Here is an 18,698-nt window from a genome sequence, read left to right on the forward strand (position 1 = left end):
ATCCCTGTGTTTCCTGTCTCTCTGTGCCAGTGTATTTCTCCCTGTGTTTCCTGTCTCTCTGTGCCAGTTCGTCTTGTATGTTAGTCAAGTCAACCAGCGTGTTTTTCCCATACTCCTTTTGCTATTCTCTCTTTGAAAGTCGTCCCGGTTCTGACCCCTGCCTGACTCTGGACTTCTTTCCCACCTGCCTGATCATCCTGCCTTGCCTGACCTTGATTCTGCCTGCCCTTTGGTACCCTTTGGACTCTGAACTGGTTTTGACACTTTTTGCCTGTCCACGACCATTCTCTTGCCTTCCCCTATTGGATTAATAAACATCGTAAGACTCCAACCATCTGCCTCCTGTGTCTGCATCTGGGTCTCGCCGTGTGTCATGATAAACAATTATATTACACAACCTAATGTGTTTAAGACATATAACGGATACATGACATGGAAAATACCACATGAAGGACTATGCTGTCAGGAAATCACACTGAGGAGTACAGAGCATTCAGCCACACCCTATGGAGTGTAGTGCACTTTCAGAGAACGGGGGGTGCCTTTGAGCGTGTCTATTTGGAGAGAGAACTTAACGGTGACGTTGAAACGGTTTTACAACAGTATTAATATTATTACATGTGGCAAGAGGAGTAGGCAGAGTTGTGGTCAACTTATTGAGAAATAGCTTATAAGGCCTGCATCCCCTATTCCCTATATAGTGTACTACAGACAGTATAGTGACTCAGTCAGTGAGAGGAAGACTATTTTCATGAACTAACTTTTTTCTTTGAGACTCAATGTTGGGAGTAGTTTCAAATAACCTCAAAAGACTGATTGTGTATTTAAATTGGCAGTGTGTTGTTAGATCACTATCAAACAACTGTACTCTTTACTAATTGGATGAGAGAGAGAGAGAGAAAGAGAGAGAGAGATAGTTGGAGAGAGAGAGAAACAGAGACTGAGAGAGAGAGAGAGAGAGAGCTCTCCCTTGATAAAGATACCCCCACCCCAAGCGGGTCAGACCAGACCTCTTCATCATATAACCCCACAGACGAGCAACCCTCAGCAGACAGTCAACCTCCCAGTACAGAGTACTTCTTCCTCATTGAAATGAAGGATACATTTACCCAGCTGGAGGTAAGGCAGGTTGAGCTGGAACAGCAGGTGATTACACTCCAGTCAGCACAGACCCAGACAACAGTCCAGCACAACAACACCCCCTTAACCAGACCCGGAGTGCTGGAGGTGGAGAGAGACATATCTGCACTCTGGACAGTGGTGAGACAACTTCAACAGGAGAAAGAGCAGGAGCAGGAGCAGGAGCAGAACAGAGCACTAGAGGAGAGGATCAGACTGCTGGAGGAGAGGGAGAGGGGGATGGAGGAGAGGATCAGACTGCTGGAGGAGAGGTTGAGGGGGACGGCGTGCGACAGAGAACAACCCACTAGAGAGCTGGCCATCCCCACAGAGAAGCCAGCAGAACAGCCCACCTCAGCACCCGACAAAAGTCTCGACACCACAGCAGAACAGTCCACACCAGACCCTGACCATAGAGTCGACATCACAGCAGAACAGACAAAAGAAAAACCCCAAGCCCAGCAGCTCTCACCCCCTCTGAGCACCCCCCCTGTCAGCCACGCTGATAGCCCTCCTGACAACCCCCCCACACCCACTGAGGACAAACACAAGACACAGATTGTTCTCCTTATGGACTCAAATGGGAAATATATAGAAGAAAAAAAACTTTTTCCCAAACACAGTGTGTCTAAACTCTGGTGTCCAAACACCCAGTGCGCCCTAGACCTTCTGTCTGAGGACAAACTAGGCTCACCTAGCCACATAATAATGCACACAGGCACAAACGACCTGAGAGCACAGCAGGAAAGGGTGGCCACAGCACTGAAGGGAGTGATTGAAAAAGCTTCTTCTACTTTCCCCAACGCACAAGTGGTTATCTCCACCCTGCTACCACGAAAAGACTTCCACCCTGCTACAATACAGCGGGTAAACACAAGCATTTCCCGTGACTGTGCCTCAAAACCAAATGTTTTCCTGGCCCACCACTTCACCCTGGACTTGAACAGCCTCTATGACCAGGTCCACCTCTACAAGGCAGCAGTGCCCACCTTTGCCCGGACTCTAAAGGACATCGCTCTCAAACGCAGCCCCAACACTTCACACAGGAGCAACAGATCAAGAGACACCCCACCCAGACCAGCGAGACACCCTCCAAGACCTGCAGGACCCCCCCCTGGACCTACACATAGAGGACTCACGCCAAGAGGACTTACATCCAGACCACAGTACCCCCAGACACATTCACACCCCCACCCCAACCAATCAACACCCCCCCACATCAACCATGCCCACACCCCATTTAGGCCCCCTCAGATCAGACCTATGCCACTCCTGCCCACCCCATGCACCCCACCCCCGCAAAGAGGGCATCAACATGGAAGTCACACATACGCCCAGGTAGTGAGCGGGCAAACAGGCCCAACCCCCACTCTTACACTCGCCCAAGCCAACGGCATGTACCAGATGCTCAGCAGGCTCTGCTCACACTTACTGGCCTGAGGCCAAACCACGACCAACAACATTGGACACTTTATGGAACAAAAAGCCTTCACTATATCATCCTGGAATATCCAAGGCCTGAGGTCATCGGCCATTTGTAATGTCTTTATTGTTTTGAAACTTCTGTATGTGTAATGTTTACTGTTCATTTTTTATTGTTTATTTCACTTTTGTATGTTATCTACCTCACTTGCTTTGGCAATGTTAACACATGTTTCCCATGCCAATAAAGCCCCTTGAATTGAATTGAATTGAATTGAGAGAGAGAGAGAGAGAGAGAGAGAGAGAGAGTTGGAGAGAGAGACAGAGAGACAGAGAGAGGCAGAAACTGAGAGCGAGAGAGAGAGAAAGAGAGAGACAGAGACACACACACAGAGAGAGAGAGAGAGAGAGAGAGGGAGAGAGAGAGAGGGAGAGAGAGAGAGAGAGAGAGACAGAGAGAGAGAGAGCGAGAGAGAGAGAGAGAGAGCAGAGAGAGAGAGATAGAGAGAGAGATAGTTGGAGAGAGAGAGAAACAGAGACTGAGAGAGAGAGAGAGAGAGAGAGAGAGAGAGAGAGAGAGAGAGAGAGAGCAGAGAGAGAGCAGAGAGAGAGAGAGAGAGCAGAGAGAGAGCAGAGAGAGAGAGAGAGAGACAGAGAGACAGAGAGATAGAGAGAGAGATAGTTGGAGAGAGAGAGAAACAGAGACTGAGAGAGAGAGAGAGAGAGAGAGCAGAGAGAGAGAGAGAGAGCAGAGAGAGAGAGAGAGAGAGCAGAGAGAGAGAGAGAGAGAGAGACACAGAGAGATAGAGAGAGAGAGAGAGAGGGAGAGAGAGAGAGAGAGACAGAGAGAGAGAGAGCGAGAGAGAGAGCGAGAGAGAGAGCAGAGAGAGAGAGAGAGAGAGAGATAGTTGGAGAGAGAGAGAGACAGAGACTGAGAGAGACAGAGAGACAGAGAGACAGAGAGAGAAAGAAACTGAGAGAGAGAGAGAGAAAGAGAGAGACAGAGACACACACAGAGAGAGAGAGAGAGAGAGAGAGAGAGAGAGAGAGAGAGAGAGAGAGAGAGAGAGAGAGAGAGAGCAGAGCAGAGAGAGAGAGAGAGAGCAGAGAGAGAGAGAGAGAGAGAGAGCAGAGAGAGAGAGAGAGAGCAGAGAGAGAGAGAGAGAGAGAGAGAGAGAGAGAGAGAGAGAGAGAGAGAGAGAGAGAGAGAGAGCAGAGAGAGAGAGAGAGACACAGAGAGATGCCCAATGTATGACCATATTAGAGAGACATATTTCCCTCAGATTACACAGATCCACAAAGAATTTGAAAACAAATCCAATTTTGATAAACTCCCATATCTACTGGGAGAAATTCCACAGTGTGCCATCACAGCAGCAAGATTTGTGACCTGTTGCCACAAGAAAAGGGCAACCAGTGAAGAACAAACACCATTGTAAATACAACCCATATTTATGCTTATTTATTTTAACTTGTGTGCTTTAACCATTTGTACATTGTTACAACACTGTATATATATAATATAACATTTGTAATGTCTTTATTGTTTTGAAACTTCTGTATGTGTAATGTTTACTGTTAATTTGTATTGTTTATTTCACTTTTGTATAATATCTACCTCACTTGCTTTGGCAATGTTAACACATGTTTCCCATGCCAATAAAGCCCCTTGAATTGAATTGAATTGAAAAATTGAGAGAGAGAGAGACACAGAGAGAGAGAGAGAGAGAGAGAGAGAGCAGAGGGAGAGAGAGACACGCAGAGAGAGCGTGTGTGAATTATAAATGTGTTGCATTTTGATTATTTGCTGACTAATCTGTATTAATATTACTACATGTGGCAAGAGGAGTAGGCAGAGTTGTGGTTAACTTATTGAGAAATAGCTATAAGGCCTGCATCCCCTGTTCCCTAAATAGTGCACTGCTTTTGACAAGCGCCCTAAGGGTCCTGGTCAAAAGCAGCACACTATATAGGTGATAGGTTGCTATTTGGGACATATTCTGTATGTAGTATAGCTGTAGCCTACCATTGCCCACGCAGTGTTTTGGCAGGGACACAGGAAGTCTTCCCTGTTCCTGGTGGTTTGAATGTAATTGTTGTTGAGGCAGCATAGAGGAAGGAACTCTTCAGGAATTTCCTTTAAAAGAGGAAAGTGCTCTTTTCCTTTGTGAAGCCAAAATATTTGTCAGCTAAAGAGGACAACGGAACATTTCATCGGAGACTTGTAGTAGTTTGTAGTAGTGCTGGTTTACAAGACTTTCGGAGACTTCCAGATACCAAATAGTCGGTTAGAAAGGAAAATAAGACCGTCAGGATTCCTTTGACAGGTAAGAACGATGTTCTGTTTGAAGTTAGCGACTTAATGCTTGAGCTGCTTGACGAGGTGTAGACTGATCCGGGATACTCTCGACTTCTTTCTTTCTATCATTTTATCTAATAATATTTGTCACTGAGGATACTCATAATACTTCAATCATTACCGTGTTTAGGGTTTCTCTGACAGGAGCTTAAAATAAATTCCCATTGCCCTGTGTCCTCTCCCTGGCTTGGCTTGGCCGTCCACCATCATTAATAAACTCCCAGTGCCCCGCGTCCTTGCCTTGTCTTGGCCGTCCACCATCATGAATAAACTATATTACTAAATGTCTTAGTAGTGATTCAAGGAACAACCTCAGATGCAGGCCCAGACACAAACTGCACATTAAATGTAATTTTTCATACATTTTTCCCTCCTGACATCCAGATTGCCACATGTCCCCCTATTCCCTATCTAGTGTACTACAGACAGTATAGTGACTCAGTCAGTGAGAGGAAGCCTATTTTCATAAACTAAACTTTTTCTTTGAGACTCAATGTTGGGAGTCATTTCAAATAACCTCAAAAGACTGATTTTTGCATTTAAATTGGCAGTGTGTTGTTAGATCACTATCAAACAACTGTACTCTTTACTAATTGGATGAGAGAGAGAGAGAGAGAGAGAGAGAGAGAGAGAGAGAGAGAGAGAGAGAGAGAGATATATATATTTTGTATATATATACATATATATTTGATTTTGATTTTCGATATGTATACTTTGACAATGTAAGTAATAACGAACTTGCCATGTCAATAAAGTCAATTGAATTGAATTGAATTGAATTGAGAGAGAGAGAGAGAGAGAGAGAGAGAGAGAGAGAGAGAGAGAGACAGAGAGAGAGAGAGAGAGAGAGAGAGAGAGAGAGAGAGAGAGAGAGAGAGAGAGAGACAGAGAGAGAGAGAGAGAGAAAGAGAGAGCGAGAGAGAGAGAGCGAGCGAGACAGAGAGAGAGAGAGAGAGAGAGAGAGAGAGAGAGAGAGAGAGAGAGAGAGAGAGAGACAGAGAGACAGAGAGAGAGAGAGCGTGTGTGAATTATAAATGTGTTGCATTTTGATTATTTGCTGTCTGACCTGCCTGGACTTCATGCATATGAACTCAACCAGAGCATACAGTATTCATACACATGGCACATGTCTTGAACAATACCGAGAATCTATTACAACATGTATTACAGAAATTACAGTTTGGTAAAAAAATATCATAGCTAATTCATAGCATTTCTCTGTACAACTTCTTTTGTCAAATACTAAAGACAGAGGCCGGGATTCAATTCCATTGGCTTTGTTAGCTATGCACCTTTTCAAGGCAATGTTTCCGAATCCACAGAGAAGCATTCACAGAGAAGCATTCACAGAGAAGCATTCACAGAGAAGCATCCACAAAGAAGTATTCACAGAGAAGTATTCACAGAGAAGCATCCACAGAGAAGTATTCACAGAGAAGCATTCACAGAGAAGTATTCACAGAGAAGCATTCACAGAGAAGCATCCACAGAGAAGTATTCACAGAGAAGCATTCACAGAGAAGCATCCACAGAGAAGTATTCACAGAGAAGCATTCACAGAGAAGCATTCACAGAGAAGCATTCACAGAGAAGCATCCACAGAGAAGTATTCACAGAGAAGTATTCACAGAGAAGCATTCACAGAGAAGCATCCACAGAGAAGCATTCACAGAGAAGCATTCACAGAGAAGCATCCACAGAGAAGCATTCACAGAGAAGTATTCACAGAGAAGCATTCACAGAGAAGCATTCACAGAGAAGCATCCACAGAGAAGCATTCACAGTAAATACTGCATATTACCTTTAAATGTCAAATGCACTATATCGCAGATTGGTTGAATTCCAGGCTGAACCTTTCACACACACACACACACACACACACACACACACACACACACACACACACACACACACACACACACACACACACACACACACACACACACACACACACACACACACACACACACACACACACACACTAAGTCATTTTATCTTCATATTGTAGCATATTGGGAGAAACGGCAAGTGAGTAGGCTAGGTACAGCCAGCCTCTCATGGAGGTAAATGTTGGATGATAATGTCAGTAGCTAGCCCAGCTCTGGACTGCTGTCGTGTGGTGTCACGGGGAGGTAAAAAAAAAATAATGGTACCTTTATTTCACTAGGAAAGTCAGTTAAGAACAAATTCTTATTTACAATGACAGCCTACAGGTGAGAGATTTTTTTTACCTTGTCTGCTTGGGGATTCAATCCAGCCTCTTTTCGGTTACTGGCCCAACGCTCTAACCACTAGGCTACCTGCCGCAACAGGTAGCCTAGTGGTTAGAGAAGATGTCGTCCTTGACTCCTGCAGGAATAAAATTGGTTATTGGGGATAGTGCAATAGATTCATTGGAGTTAATTGTTAATTAGCTTGTCTGCTCTTTATCTTGACAGATAACACTGTTAAAATGTGGTATTGTTTGTTTTAAGGAAAATGTATTGATAATAAACTGATATCGTTACAATTCAGTTTCAGATCCATTGTATTTACAGTCTATTGCTTTTTTTCAGCTTCAGTTTTCAGCTTCAGTTTCAGCTTCGGTCTTCAGCTTCAGTTTCAGCTTCAGTTTTCAGCTTCAGTTTTCAGCTTCAGTTTGCAGCTTCAGTTTGCAGCTTCAGTTTTCAGCTTCAGTTTGCAGCTTCAGTTTTCAGCTTCAGTTTTCAGCTTCGGTCTTCAGCTTCGGTCTTCAGCTTCAGTTTCGGTCTTCAGCTTCAGTTTCAGCTTCAGTTTCAGCTTCGGTCTTCAGCTTCAGTTTCAGCTTCAGTTTTCAGCTTCAGTTTTCAGCTTCAGTTTTCAGCTTCAGTTTGCAGCTTCAGTTTTCAGCTTCAGTTTTCAGCTTCGGTCTTCAGCTTCAGTTTCAGCTTCAGTTTTCAGCTTCGGTCTTCAGCTTCAGTTTCAGCTTCGGTCTTCAGCTTCAGTTTCAGCTTCAGTTTCAGCTTCAGTTTTCAGCTTTAGTTTCAGCTTCGGTCTTCAGCTTCAGTTTTCAGCTTCAGTTTGATGTAGTTTAAGAGAACATTGTCACTTGAACACTTTCTTAGGTAATTCTATTACCGTTGGGTCTACCGATGCTAGGTGCTGTAACAGGTCGTCATTGTAAATAAGAATGTGTTCCTCTTGAATGTTATGGCAAAATGTATAGTTCTGCCTAAATTGACAAAAGTAATTATGTTTCCTGAGATGGTCATAAACAATAACTGGTAATGCTGGATAGTTCTAGAAAGGTCTGGAATTCACCTTTTCAGGGGAAAACATTTTTTAATAAATTGGTGAGGTGTAGTCACTTTTGAGGACACAACCTCAAGTATTTAGTACAAATATGAAAATAAATAAAAAATATCAATCAAAACATCATATATACATATAGTTTTTTTCCCCTATTCAACAAAAGTGGGGGAATTGGGCTTGAAATCACTTAACTGCTTTCTAAATATAACAGTAATCAAATCATAAACAACTTACTATAAGATTTAACCTGTCATTCAGGGCGGGTTGGGCAGATCCCCACCCAGTGGCGACCTGTCATTCAGGGCAGGTTGGGCAGATCCGCACCCAGTGGCGACCTGTCATTGAGGTCAAGTGGGGCAGATCCCCACCCAGTGGTGACCTGTCATTCAGGTCAAGTGGGGCAGATCCCCACCCAGTGGCGACCTGTCATTCAGGTCAAGTGGGGCAGATCCCCACCCAGTGGTGACCTGTCATTCAGGTCAAGTGGGGCAGATCCCCACCCAGTGGTGACCTGTCATTCAGGTCAAGTGGGGCAGATCCCCATCCAGTGGCGACCTGTCATTGAGGTCAAGTGGGGCAGATCCCCATCCAGTGGCGACCTGTCCTTCAGGTCAAGTGGGGCAGATCCCCATCCAGTGGCGACCTGTCATTGAGGTCAAGTGGGGCAGATCCCCACCCAGTGGCGACCTGTCCTTCAGGTCAAGTGGGGCAGATCCCCACCCAGTGGTGACCTGTCCTTCAGGTCAAGTGGGGCAGATCCCCACCCAGTGGTGACCTGTCCTTCAGGTCAAGTGGGGCAGATCCCCACCCAGTGGCGACCTGTCATTCAGGGCAGGAGGGGCAGATCTCCACCCAGTGGCGACCTGTCATTCAGGTCAAGTGGGGCAGATCCCTACCCAGTGGCGACCTGTCATTGAGGTCAAGTGGGGCAGATCCCCACCCAGTGGCGACCTGTCATTGAGGTCAAGTGGGGCAGATCTCCACCCAGTGGTGACCTGTCCTTCAGGTCAAGTGGGGCAGATCCCCACCTGTTTTGAGCCCCAGCTGTTTAGCAAAACAATAACTGTTTTGTGCTTGTTTTTCATGTTGTTTTGGCATTAATACGTGTCACATATCAGTTTGCAAACAACGTTAAAAAAAGACAAATGAATTAGTTAATAAATCCACATACAAATATGGTCTCTTTTTTGCTTTCTTGAGTAAGGCAGCTCCAAAATGCAGGTGTTTCAGCCTAGCTCAGTGCTTTCTGTGGTGGTGGGGCAGCCAGCGGGAAAATACGGAGATTAGGGGTTGGTAATGTTCTCTAGTTGCGCTGTGATTGCCTCAGTGTTCTGTCACTCATAGGGACACTACGTCGCCGTAAAATCTACGGGGAGAAAATTCAAGCCCCTTGGGTGCTGCCATAGAGTTACATTAGAAGTGCCCATCCAAAAATGCTCAAGACTATTGGCCACAAATAAAATTACGTCATATCACGTTATATCTACAGTAGCTTTGATTGGACTGACCATGTCAACATCATATTTTCACAATCTTAGCTAGCAGTCATCATCATGAATCAAGTCAACAATCTACTGGCAAATCCTTTTCAATCCTTGTCATATGAAGAGGAATTATGAAGAGAAATTATAGATTAAATGTATTGGTGCTCATCTGCCATTGGACATAAACATTACACAACAATGAAATCGCAAATTCAACAATGAGTGGTTTGGAAGGAATCAGTGGCTAACTGCAAGAGTTGCAAAGCAATCACTAGCCTGCTATTCAGTGGAGTGGGTGTGTGGTCCAAATCTGTGTTTAACGGTCTCTTTTCCAAGCTTAAAAGGGATAAACATTCAACATTGGCCATGCTGTCAATCCAGCATGATTTATGTCGCTTTCAAAACACCTGGAAACTCAGATCTGGGAAATGTCGGACTTCAGTGAGTTCAAGACAACTGGGAACTCGGAAAAAAACGAGCTTCAACTGGGAAAATACGTTTTAAACGGTCATCCAACTCGGAAACTCGGGCCTCTTTCTCGAGCTCCGACCTGAAGATCACTAATGTCTTGATTTGACCTTGTGTTTTTCAGAGAATGCCAGACTTTGATGACAACATTTGCCCACGAAGGACCGCTGCGCCACCTTCCTGTTCAACTGAGCCCAGCACAACAAGGTCAGTCCAAAAATGTATGTACAGTACGCTGCTGCATAAATTATGTAATATGCCAGGGAGATATGTATACTGTTGCTAAGAAAGTAATACTAAGTGTATGTTGTGTAGCAAGCTGTTAGTAGCACATGTGCCACACCCTAATAATTTTGCCCATTTCCCCTTATAATTTAGCCTACTGTTCTGACTTGGTGGGGCACATGTAGCCTATAGCCTGTATTAGAGAAATGTCATCATTGAATATTGTAAGGGCTGCTTATATGCCCCCTATATTTATCCTGAGGTTCTGACTTCCTGTACAGGGAGAAAACTGTAATAACGGCTGAACAAATAGTTATTTTGACTATGTCCGTCCTAGCTTGCTCATTAATTACTTATTCGAAATTATGGCTTGCCTCTTATCCGCTCGTTGTCCCCTTATGCCATAGTTTGTACATCTCAATTGTCAGTAGAAACCACATTTGTTTAAGCAAGTCAGCCATATCAGCTATGTTTTTTTAAAGGCAGTAAATGAGGCTGAATTAACTGTTTCGCTGCCAGAGAAGGCTCCACTGAAAGCCAGGCGTAGCAGTGGTAAGGTGTTGGGACTGCTGTTGGGACTCTGCTGTTTGGACAGCTTTATGTAGGCCCTAACAGTTTGTTGGCTCTGTTTGTCACAGTTATACTCCAATTAATGTATTGTTTAGTGTTGTGTAGATTTCGTCCATCTCTGACCAAGAGAAAGTGATCGAATTTCAATTCTACAAAATGATTTAGTATCTTTTCCTGTTGAGAGCTCTAAATCCGGCGGAGTATCACAGCGGGAGGAAACAATGATTTCTGGATTTGCTAGACTGTCACCTTTCATATGTAGTCTCCCAGGCTGGGATTTTGTCAGGAAAGGCCAGAAAATGTGACATGTCTCTCCCTACGCAAATGTGGGGTGTGAAACCTGGCACTTGAAGTCAGGTCCACTGACAGAGTGGTGGAGGAGAGCAGACAGGTGGGGCTTCCTGGCGCTATAAGGCACTGGACCCTACAACTTCCACAGAGCACTTGAACCTTTATTTAACCTGGCAAGTCAGTTCAGAACAAATTCATATTTTACAATGACAGCCTATCCCGACCAAACCCCTCCCCTAACCCATGACGATGCTGAGCCAATTGTGCGCCGCCCTATGGGACTCCCGATCACGGCCGGTTGTGATACAGCCCGGGATCAAACCAGGGTCTGTAGTGACACCTCTAGCACTGAGATGCAGGGCCTTAGACCGCTGCTCCACTCGGGAGACCTCTAGCACTGAGATGCAGGGCCTTAGACCGCTGCTCCACTCGGGAGACCTCTAGCACTGAGATGCAGGGCCTTAGACCGCTGTACCACTCGGGAGACCTCTAGCACTGAGATGCAGGGCCTTAGAACGCTGCGCCACTCGGGAGACCTCTAGCACTGAGATGCAGGGCCTTAGACCGCTGTACCACTCGGGAGACCTCTAGCACTGAGATGCAGCGCCTTAGACCGCTGTACCACTCGGGAGACCTCTAGCACTGAGATGCAGGGCCTTAGACCGCTGTACCACTCGGGAGACCTCTAGCACTGAGATGCAGGGCCTTAGACCGCTGCGCCACTCGGGAGACCTCTAGCACTGAGATGCAGCGCCTTAGACCGCTGCGCCACTCGGGAGACCTCTAGCACTGAGATGCAGCGCCTTAGACCGCTGCGCCACTCGGGAGACCTCTAGCACTGAGATGCAGGGCCTTAGACCGCTGTACCACTCGGGAGACCTCTAGCACTGAGATGCAGGGCCTTAGACCGCTGTACCACTCGGGAGACCTCTAGCACTGAGATGCAGGGCCTTAGACCGCTGCTCCACTCGGGAGACCTCTAGCACTGAGATGCAGGGCCTTAGACCGCTGTACCACTCGGGAGACCTCTAGCACTGAGATGCAGGGCCTTAGACCGCTGCTCCACTCGGGAGACCTCTAGCACTGAGATGCAGGGCCTTAGACCGCTGCTCCACTCGGGAGACCTCTAGCACTGAGATGCAGGGCCTTAGACCGCTGTACCACTCGGGAGACCTCTAGCACTGAGATGCAGGGCCTTAGACCGCTGTACCACTCGGGAGACCTCTAGCACTGAGATGCAGGGCCTTAGACCGCTGCTCCACTCGGGAGACCTCTAGCACTGAGATGCAGGGCCTTAGACCGCTGCTCCACTCGGGAAACCTCTAGCACTGAGATGCAGGGCCTTAGACCGCTGCTCCACTCGGGAGACCTCTAGCACTGAGATGCAGGGCCTTAGACCGCTGCTCCACTCGGGAGACCTCTAGCACTGAGATGCAGGGCCTTAGACCGCTGCTCCACTCGGGAGACCTCTAGCACTGAGATGCAGGGCCTTAGACCGCTGCTCCACTCGGGAGACCTCTAGCACTGAGATGCAGGGCCTTAGACCGCTGCTCCACTCGGGAGACCTCTAGCACTGAGATGCAGGGCCTTAGACCGCTGCTCCACTCGGGAGACCTCTAGCACTGAGATGCAGGGCCTTAGACCGCTGCTCCACTCGGGAGACCTCTAGCACTGAGATGCAGGGCCTTAGACCGCTGTACCACTCGGGAGACCTCTAGCACTGAGATGCAGGGCCTTAGACCGCTGTACCACTCGGGAGACCTCTAGCACTGAGATGCAGGGCCTTAGACCGCTGTACCACTCGGGAGACCTCTAGCACTGAGATGCAGGGCCTTAGACCGCTGTACCACTCGGGAGACCTCTAGCACTGAGATGCAGGGCCTTAGACCGCTGCTCCACTCGGGAGACCTCTAGCACTGAGATGCAGGGCCTTAGACCGCTGTACCACTCGGGAGACCTCTAGCACTGAGATGCAGGGCCTTAGACCGCTGTACCACTCGGGAGACCTCTAGCACTGAGATGCAGGGCCTTAGACCGCTGTACCACTCGGGAGACCTCTAGCACTGAGATGCAGGGCCTTAGACCGCTGTACCACTCGGGAGACCTCTAGCACTGAGATGCAGGGCCTTAGACCGCTGTACCACTCGGGAGACCTCTAGCACTGAGATGCAGGGCCTTAGACCGCTGTACCACTCGGGAGACCTCTAGCACTGAGATGCAGGGCCTTAGACCGCTGTACCACTCGGGAGACCTCTAGCACTGAGATGCAGGGCCTTAGACCGCTGCTCCACTCGGGAGACCTCTAGCACTGAGATGCAGGGCCTTAGACCGCTGCTCCACTCGGGAGACCTCTAGCACTGAGATGCAGGGCCTTAGACCGCTGTACCACTCGGGAGACCTCTAGCACTGAGATGCAGGGCCTTAGACCGCTGTACCACTCGGGAGACCTCTAGCACTGAGATGCAGGGCCTTAGACCGCTGCTCCACTCGGGAGACCTCTAGCACTGAGATGCAGGGCCTTAGACCGCTGCTCCACTCGGGAGACCTCTAGCACTGAGATGCAGGGCCTTAGACCGCTGCTCCACTCGGGAGACCTCTAGCACTGAGATGCAGGGCCTTAGACCGCTGCTCCACTCGGGATACCTCTAGCACTGAGATGCAGGGCCTTAGACCGCTGCTCCACTCGGGAGACCTCTAGCACTGAGATGCAGGGCCTTAGACCGCTGCTCCACTCGGGAGACCTCTAGCACTGAGATGCAGGGCCTTAGACCGCTGCTCCACTCGGGAGACCTCTAGCACTGAGATGCAGGGCCTTAGACCGCTGCTCCACTCGGGAGACCTCTAGCACTGAGATGCAGGGCCTTAGACCGCTGCTCCACTCGGGAGACCTCTAGCACTGAGATGCAGGGCCTTAGACCGCTGCTCCACTCGGGAGACCTCTAGCACTGAGATGCAGGGCCTTAGACCGCTGCTCCACTCGGGAGACCTCTAGCACTGAGATGCAGGGCCTTAGACCGCTGTACCACTCGGGAGACCTCTAGCACTGAGATGCAGGGCCTTAGACCGCTGTACCACTCGGGAGACCTCTAGCACTGAGATGCAGGGCCTTAGACCGCTGTACCACTCGGGAGACCTCTAGCACTGAGATGCAGGGCCTTAGACCGCTGTACCACTCGGGAGACCTCTAGCACTGAGATGCAGGGCCTTAGACCGCTGCTCCACTCGGGAGACCTCTAGCACTGAGATGCAGGGCCTTAGACCGCTGTACCACTCGGGAGACCTCTAGCACTGAGATGCAGCGCCTTAGACCGCTGTACCACTCGGGAGACCTCTAGCACTGAGATGCAGGGCCTTAGACCGCTGTACCACTCGGGAGACCTCTAGCACTGAGATGCAGGGCCTTAGACCGCTGTACCACTCGGGAGACCTCTAGCACTGAGATGCAGGGCCTTAGACCGCTGCTCCACTCGGGAGACCTCTAGCACTGAGATGCAGGGCCTTAGACCGCTGTACCACTCGGGAGACCTCTAGCACTGAGATGCAGGGCCTTAGACCGCTGTACCACTCGGGAGACCTCTAGCACTGAGATGCAGGGCCTTAGACCGCTGTACCACTCGGGAGACCTCTAGCACTGAGATGCAGGGCCTTAGACCGCTGCTCCACTCGGGAGACCTCTAGCACTGAGATGCAGGGCCTTAGACCGCTGCTCCACTCGGGAGACCTCTAGCACTGAGATGCAGGGCCTTAGACCGCTGTACCACTCGGGAGACCTCTAGCACTGAGATGCAGGGCCTTAGACCGCTGTACCACTCGGGAGACCTCTAGCACTGAGATGCAGGGCCTTAGACCGCTGCTCCACTCGGGAGACCTCTAGCACTGAGATGCAGGGCCTTAGACCGCTGTACCACTCGGGAGACCTCTAGCACTGAGATGCAGCGCCTTAGACCGCTGTACCACTCGGGAGACCTCTAGCACTGAGATGCAGGGCCTTAGACCGCTGTACCACTCGGGAGACCTCTAGCACTGAGATGCAGGGCCTTAGACCGCTGTACCACTCGGGAGACCTCTAGCACTGAGATGCAGGGCCTTAGACCGCTGTACCACTCGGGAGACCTCTAGCACTGAGATGCAGGGCCTTAGACCGCTGTACCACTCGGGAGACCTCTAGCACTGAGATGCAGGGCCTTAGACCGCTGTACCACTCGGGAGACCTCTAGCACTGAGATGCAGGGCCTTAGACCGCTGCTCCACTCGGGAGACCTCTAGCACTGAGATGCAGGGCCTTAGACCGCTGCTCCACTCGGGAGACCTCTAGCACTGAGATGCAGGGCCTTAGACCGCTGTACCACTCGGGAGACCTCTAGCACTGAGATGCAGGGCCTTAGACCGCTGTACCACTCGGGAGACCTCTAGCACTGAGATGCAGGGCCTTAGACCGCTGCTCCACTCGGGAGACCTCTAGCACTGAGATGCAGGGCCTTAGACCGCTGCTCCACTCGGGAGACCTCTAGCACTGAGATGCAGGGCCTTAGACCGCTGCTCCACTCGGGAGAACTCTAGCACTGAGATGCAGGGCCTTAGACCGCTGCTCCACTCGGGAGACCTCTAGCACTGAGATGCAGGGCCTTAGACCGCTGCTCCACTCGGGAGACCTCTAGCACTGAGATGCAGGGCCTTAGACCGCTGCTCCACTCGGGAGACCTCTAGCACTGAGATGCAGGGCCTTAGACCGCTGCTCCACTCGGGAGACCTCTAGCACTGAGATGCAGGGCCTTAGACCGCTGCTCCACTCGGGAGACCTCTAGCACTGAGATGCAGGGCCTTAGACCGCTGCTCCACTCGGGAGACCTCTAGCACTGAGATGCAGGGCCTTAGACCGCTGCTCCACTCGGGAGACCTCTAGCACTGAGATGCAGGGCCTTAGACCGCTGCTCCACTCGGGAGACCTCTAGCACTGAGATGCAGGGCCTTAGACCGCTGCTCCACTCGGGAGACCTCTAGCACTGAGATGCAGGGCCTTAGACCGCTGCTCCACTCGGGAGACCTCTAGCACTGAGATGCAGGGCCTTAGACCGCTGTACCACTCGGGAGACCTCTAGCACTGAGATGCAGGGCCTTAGACCGCTGTACCACTCGGGAGACCTCTAGCACTGAGATGCAGGGCCTTAGACCGCTGTACCACTCGGGAGACCTCTAGCACTGAGATGCAGGGCCTTAGACCGCTGTACCACTCGGGAGACCTCTAGCACTGAGATGCAGGGCCTTAGACCGCTGTACCACTCGGGAGACCTCTAGCACTGAGATGCAGGGCCTTAGACCGCTGCTCCACTCGGGAGACCTCTAGCACTGAGATGCAGGGCCTTAGACCGCTGTACCACTCGGGAGACCTCTAGCACTGAGATGCAGGGCCTTAGACCGCTGTACCACTCGGGAGACCTCTAGCACTGAGATGCAGGGCCTTAGACCGCTGTACCACTCGGGAGACCTCTAGCACTGAGATGCAGGGCCTTAGACCGCTGTACCACTCGGGAGACCTCTAGCACTGAGATGCAGGGCCTTAGACCGCTGTACCACTCGGGAGACCTCTAGCACTGAGATGCAGGGCCTTAGACCGCTGTACCACTCGGGAGACCTCTAGCACTGAGATGCAGGGCCTTAGACCGCTGCTCCACTCGGGAGACCTCTAGCACTGAGATGCAGGGCCTTAGACCGCTGCTCCACTCGGGAGACCTCTAGCACTGAGATGCAGGGCCTTAGACCGCTGTACCACTCGGGAGACCTCTAGCACTGAGATGCAGGGCCTTAGACCGCTGTACCACTCGGGAGACCTCTAGCACTGAGATGCAGGGCCTTAGACCGCTGCTCCACTCGGGAGACCTCTAGCACTGAGATGCAGGGCCTTAGACCGCTGCTCCACTCGGGAGACCTCTAGCACTGAGATGCAGGGCCTTAGACCGCTGCTCCACTCGGGAGACCTCTAGCACTGAGATGCAGGGCCTTAGACCGCTGCTCCACTCGGGAGACCTCTAGCACTGAGATGCAGGGCCTTAGACCGCTGTACCACTCGGGAGACCTCTAGCACTGAGATGCAGGGCCTTAGACCGCTGTACCACTCGGGAGACCTCTAGCACTGAGATGCAGGGCCTTAGACCGCTGTACCACTCGGGAGACCTCTAGCACTGAGATGCAGGGCCTTAGACCGCTGTACCACTCGGGAGACCTCTAGCACTGAGATGCAGGGCCTTAGACCGCTGTACCACTCGGGAGACCTCTAGCACTGAGATGCAGGGCCTTAGACCGCTGTACCACTCGGGAGACCTCTAGCACTGAGATGCAGGGCCTTAGACCGCTGTACCACTCGGGAGACCTCTAGCACTGAGATGCAGGGCCTTAGACCGCTGTACCACTCGGGAGACCTCTAGCACTGAGATGCAGGGCCTTAGACCGCTGTACCACTCGGGAGACCTCTAGCACTGAGATGCAGGGCCTTAGACCGCTGTACCACTCGGGAGACCTCTAGCACTGAGATGCAGGGCCTTAGACCGCTGCTCCACTCGGGAGACCTCTAGCACTGAGATGCAGGGCCTTAGACCGCTGCTCCACTCGGGAGACCTCTAGCACTGAGATGCAGGGCCTTAGACCGCTGTACCACTCGGGAGACCTCTAGCACTGAGATGCAGGGCCTTAGACCGCTGTACCACTCGGGAGACCTCTAGCACTGAGATGCAGGGCCTTAGACCGCTGCTCCACTCGGGAGACCTCTAGCACTGAGATGCAGGGCCTTAGACCGCTGCTCCACTCGGGAGACCTCTAGCACTGAGATGCAGGGCCTTAGACCGCTGCTCCACTCGGGAGACCTCTAGCACTGAGATGCAGGGCCTTAGACCGCTGCTCCACTCGGGAGACCTCTAGCACTGAGATGCAGGGCCTTAGACCGCTGCTCCACTCGGGAGACCTCTAGCACTGAGATGCAGGGCCTTAGACCGCTGTACCACTCGGGAGACCTCTAGCACTGAGATGCAGGGCCTTAGACCGCTGTACCACTCGGGAGACCTCTAGCACTGAGATGCAGGGCCTTAGACCGCTGTACCACTCGGGAGACCTCTAGCACTGAGATGCAGGGCCTTAGACCGCTGCTCCACTCGGGAGACCTCTAGCACTGAGATGCAGCGCCTTAGACCGCTGTACCACTCGGGAGACCTCTAGCACTGAGATGCAGGGCCTTAGACCGCTGTACCACTTGGGAGACCTCTAGCACTGAGATGCAGGGCCTTAGACCGCTGTACCACTCGGGAGACCTCTAGCACTGTTATGCAGGGCCTTAGACCGCTGAACCACTCGGGAGACCTCTAGCACTGAGATGCAGGGCCTTAGACCGCTGTACCACTCGGGAGACCTCTAGCACTGAGATGCAGGGCCTTAGACCGCTGTACCACTCGGGAGACCTCTAGCACTGAGATGCAGGGCCTTAGACCGCTGCTCCACTCGGG

The 18,698-nt window shown here is 50.6% G+C and overlaps 1 protein-coding gene across 1 annotated transcript in view; it reads left to right on the forward strand.

The window, feature by feature from the left end:
- The first annotated feature begins 4,688 nt into the window (after window positions 1-4,688).
- Window positions 4,689-18,698, forward strand: part of LOC120062407 (kelch-like protein 4) — a 113,614-nt gene continuing 99,604 nt past the window's right edge. Inside the window, exons 1-2 of the mRNA XM_039012369.1 lie at window positions 4,689-4,868; window positions 10,247-10,329. Of these exons, the coding sequence (XP_038868297.1) occupies window positions 10,250-10,329 (80 nt within the window). The 5' untranslated portion in view covers window positions 4,689-4,868; window positions 10,247-10,249. The remainder of the gene's footprint in view (window positions 4,869-10,246; window positions 10,330-18,698) is intronic.

Source organism: Salvelinus namaycush, chromosome 17 (genome assembly GCF_016432855.1).
Source record: "Salvelinus namaycush isolate Seneca chromosome 17, SaNama_1.0, whole genome shotgun sequence".
NCBI lineage: Eukaryota > Metazoa > Chordata > Actinopteri > Salmoniformes > Salmonidae > Salvelinus > Salvelinus namaycush.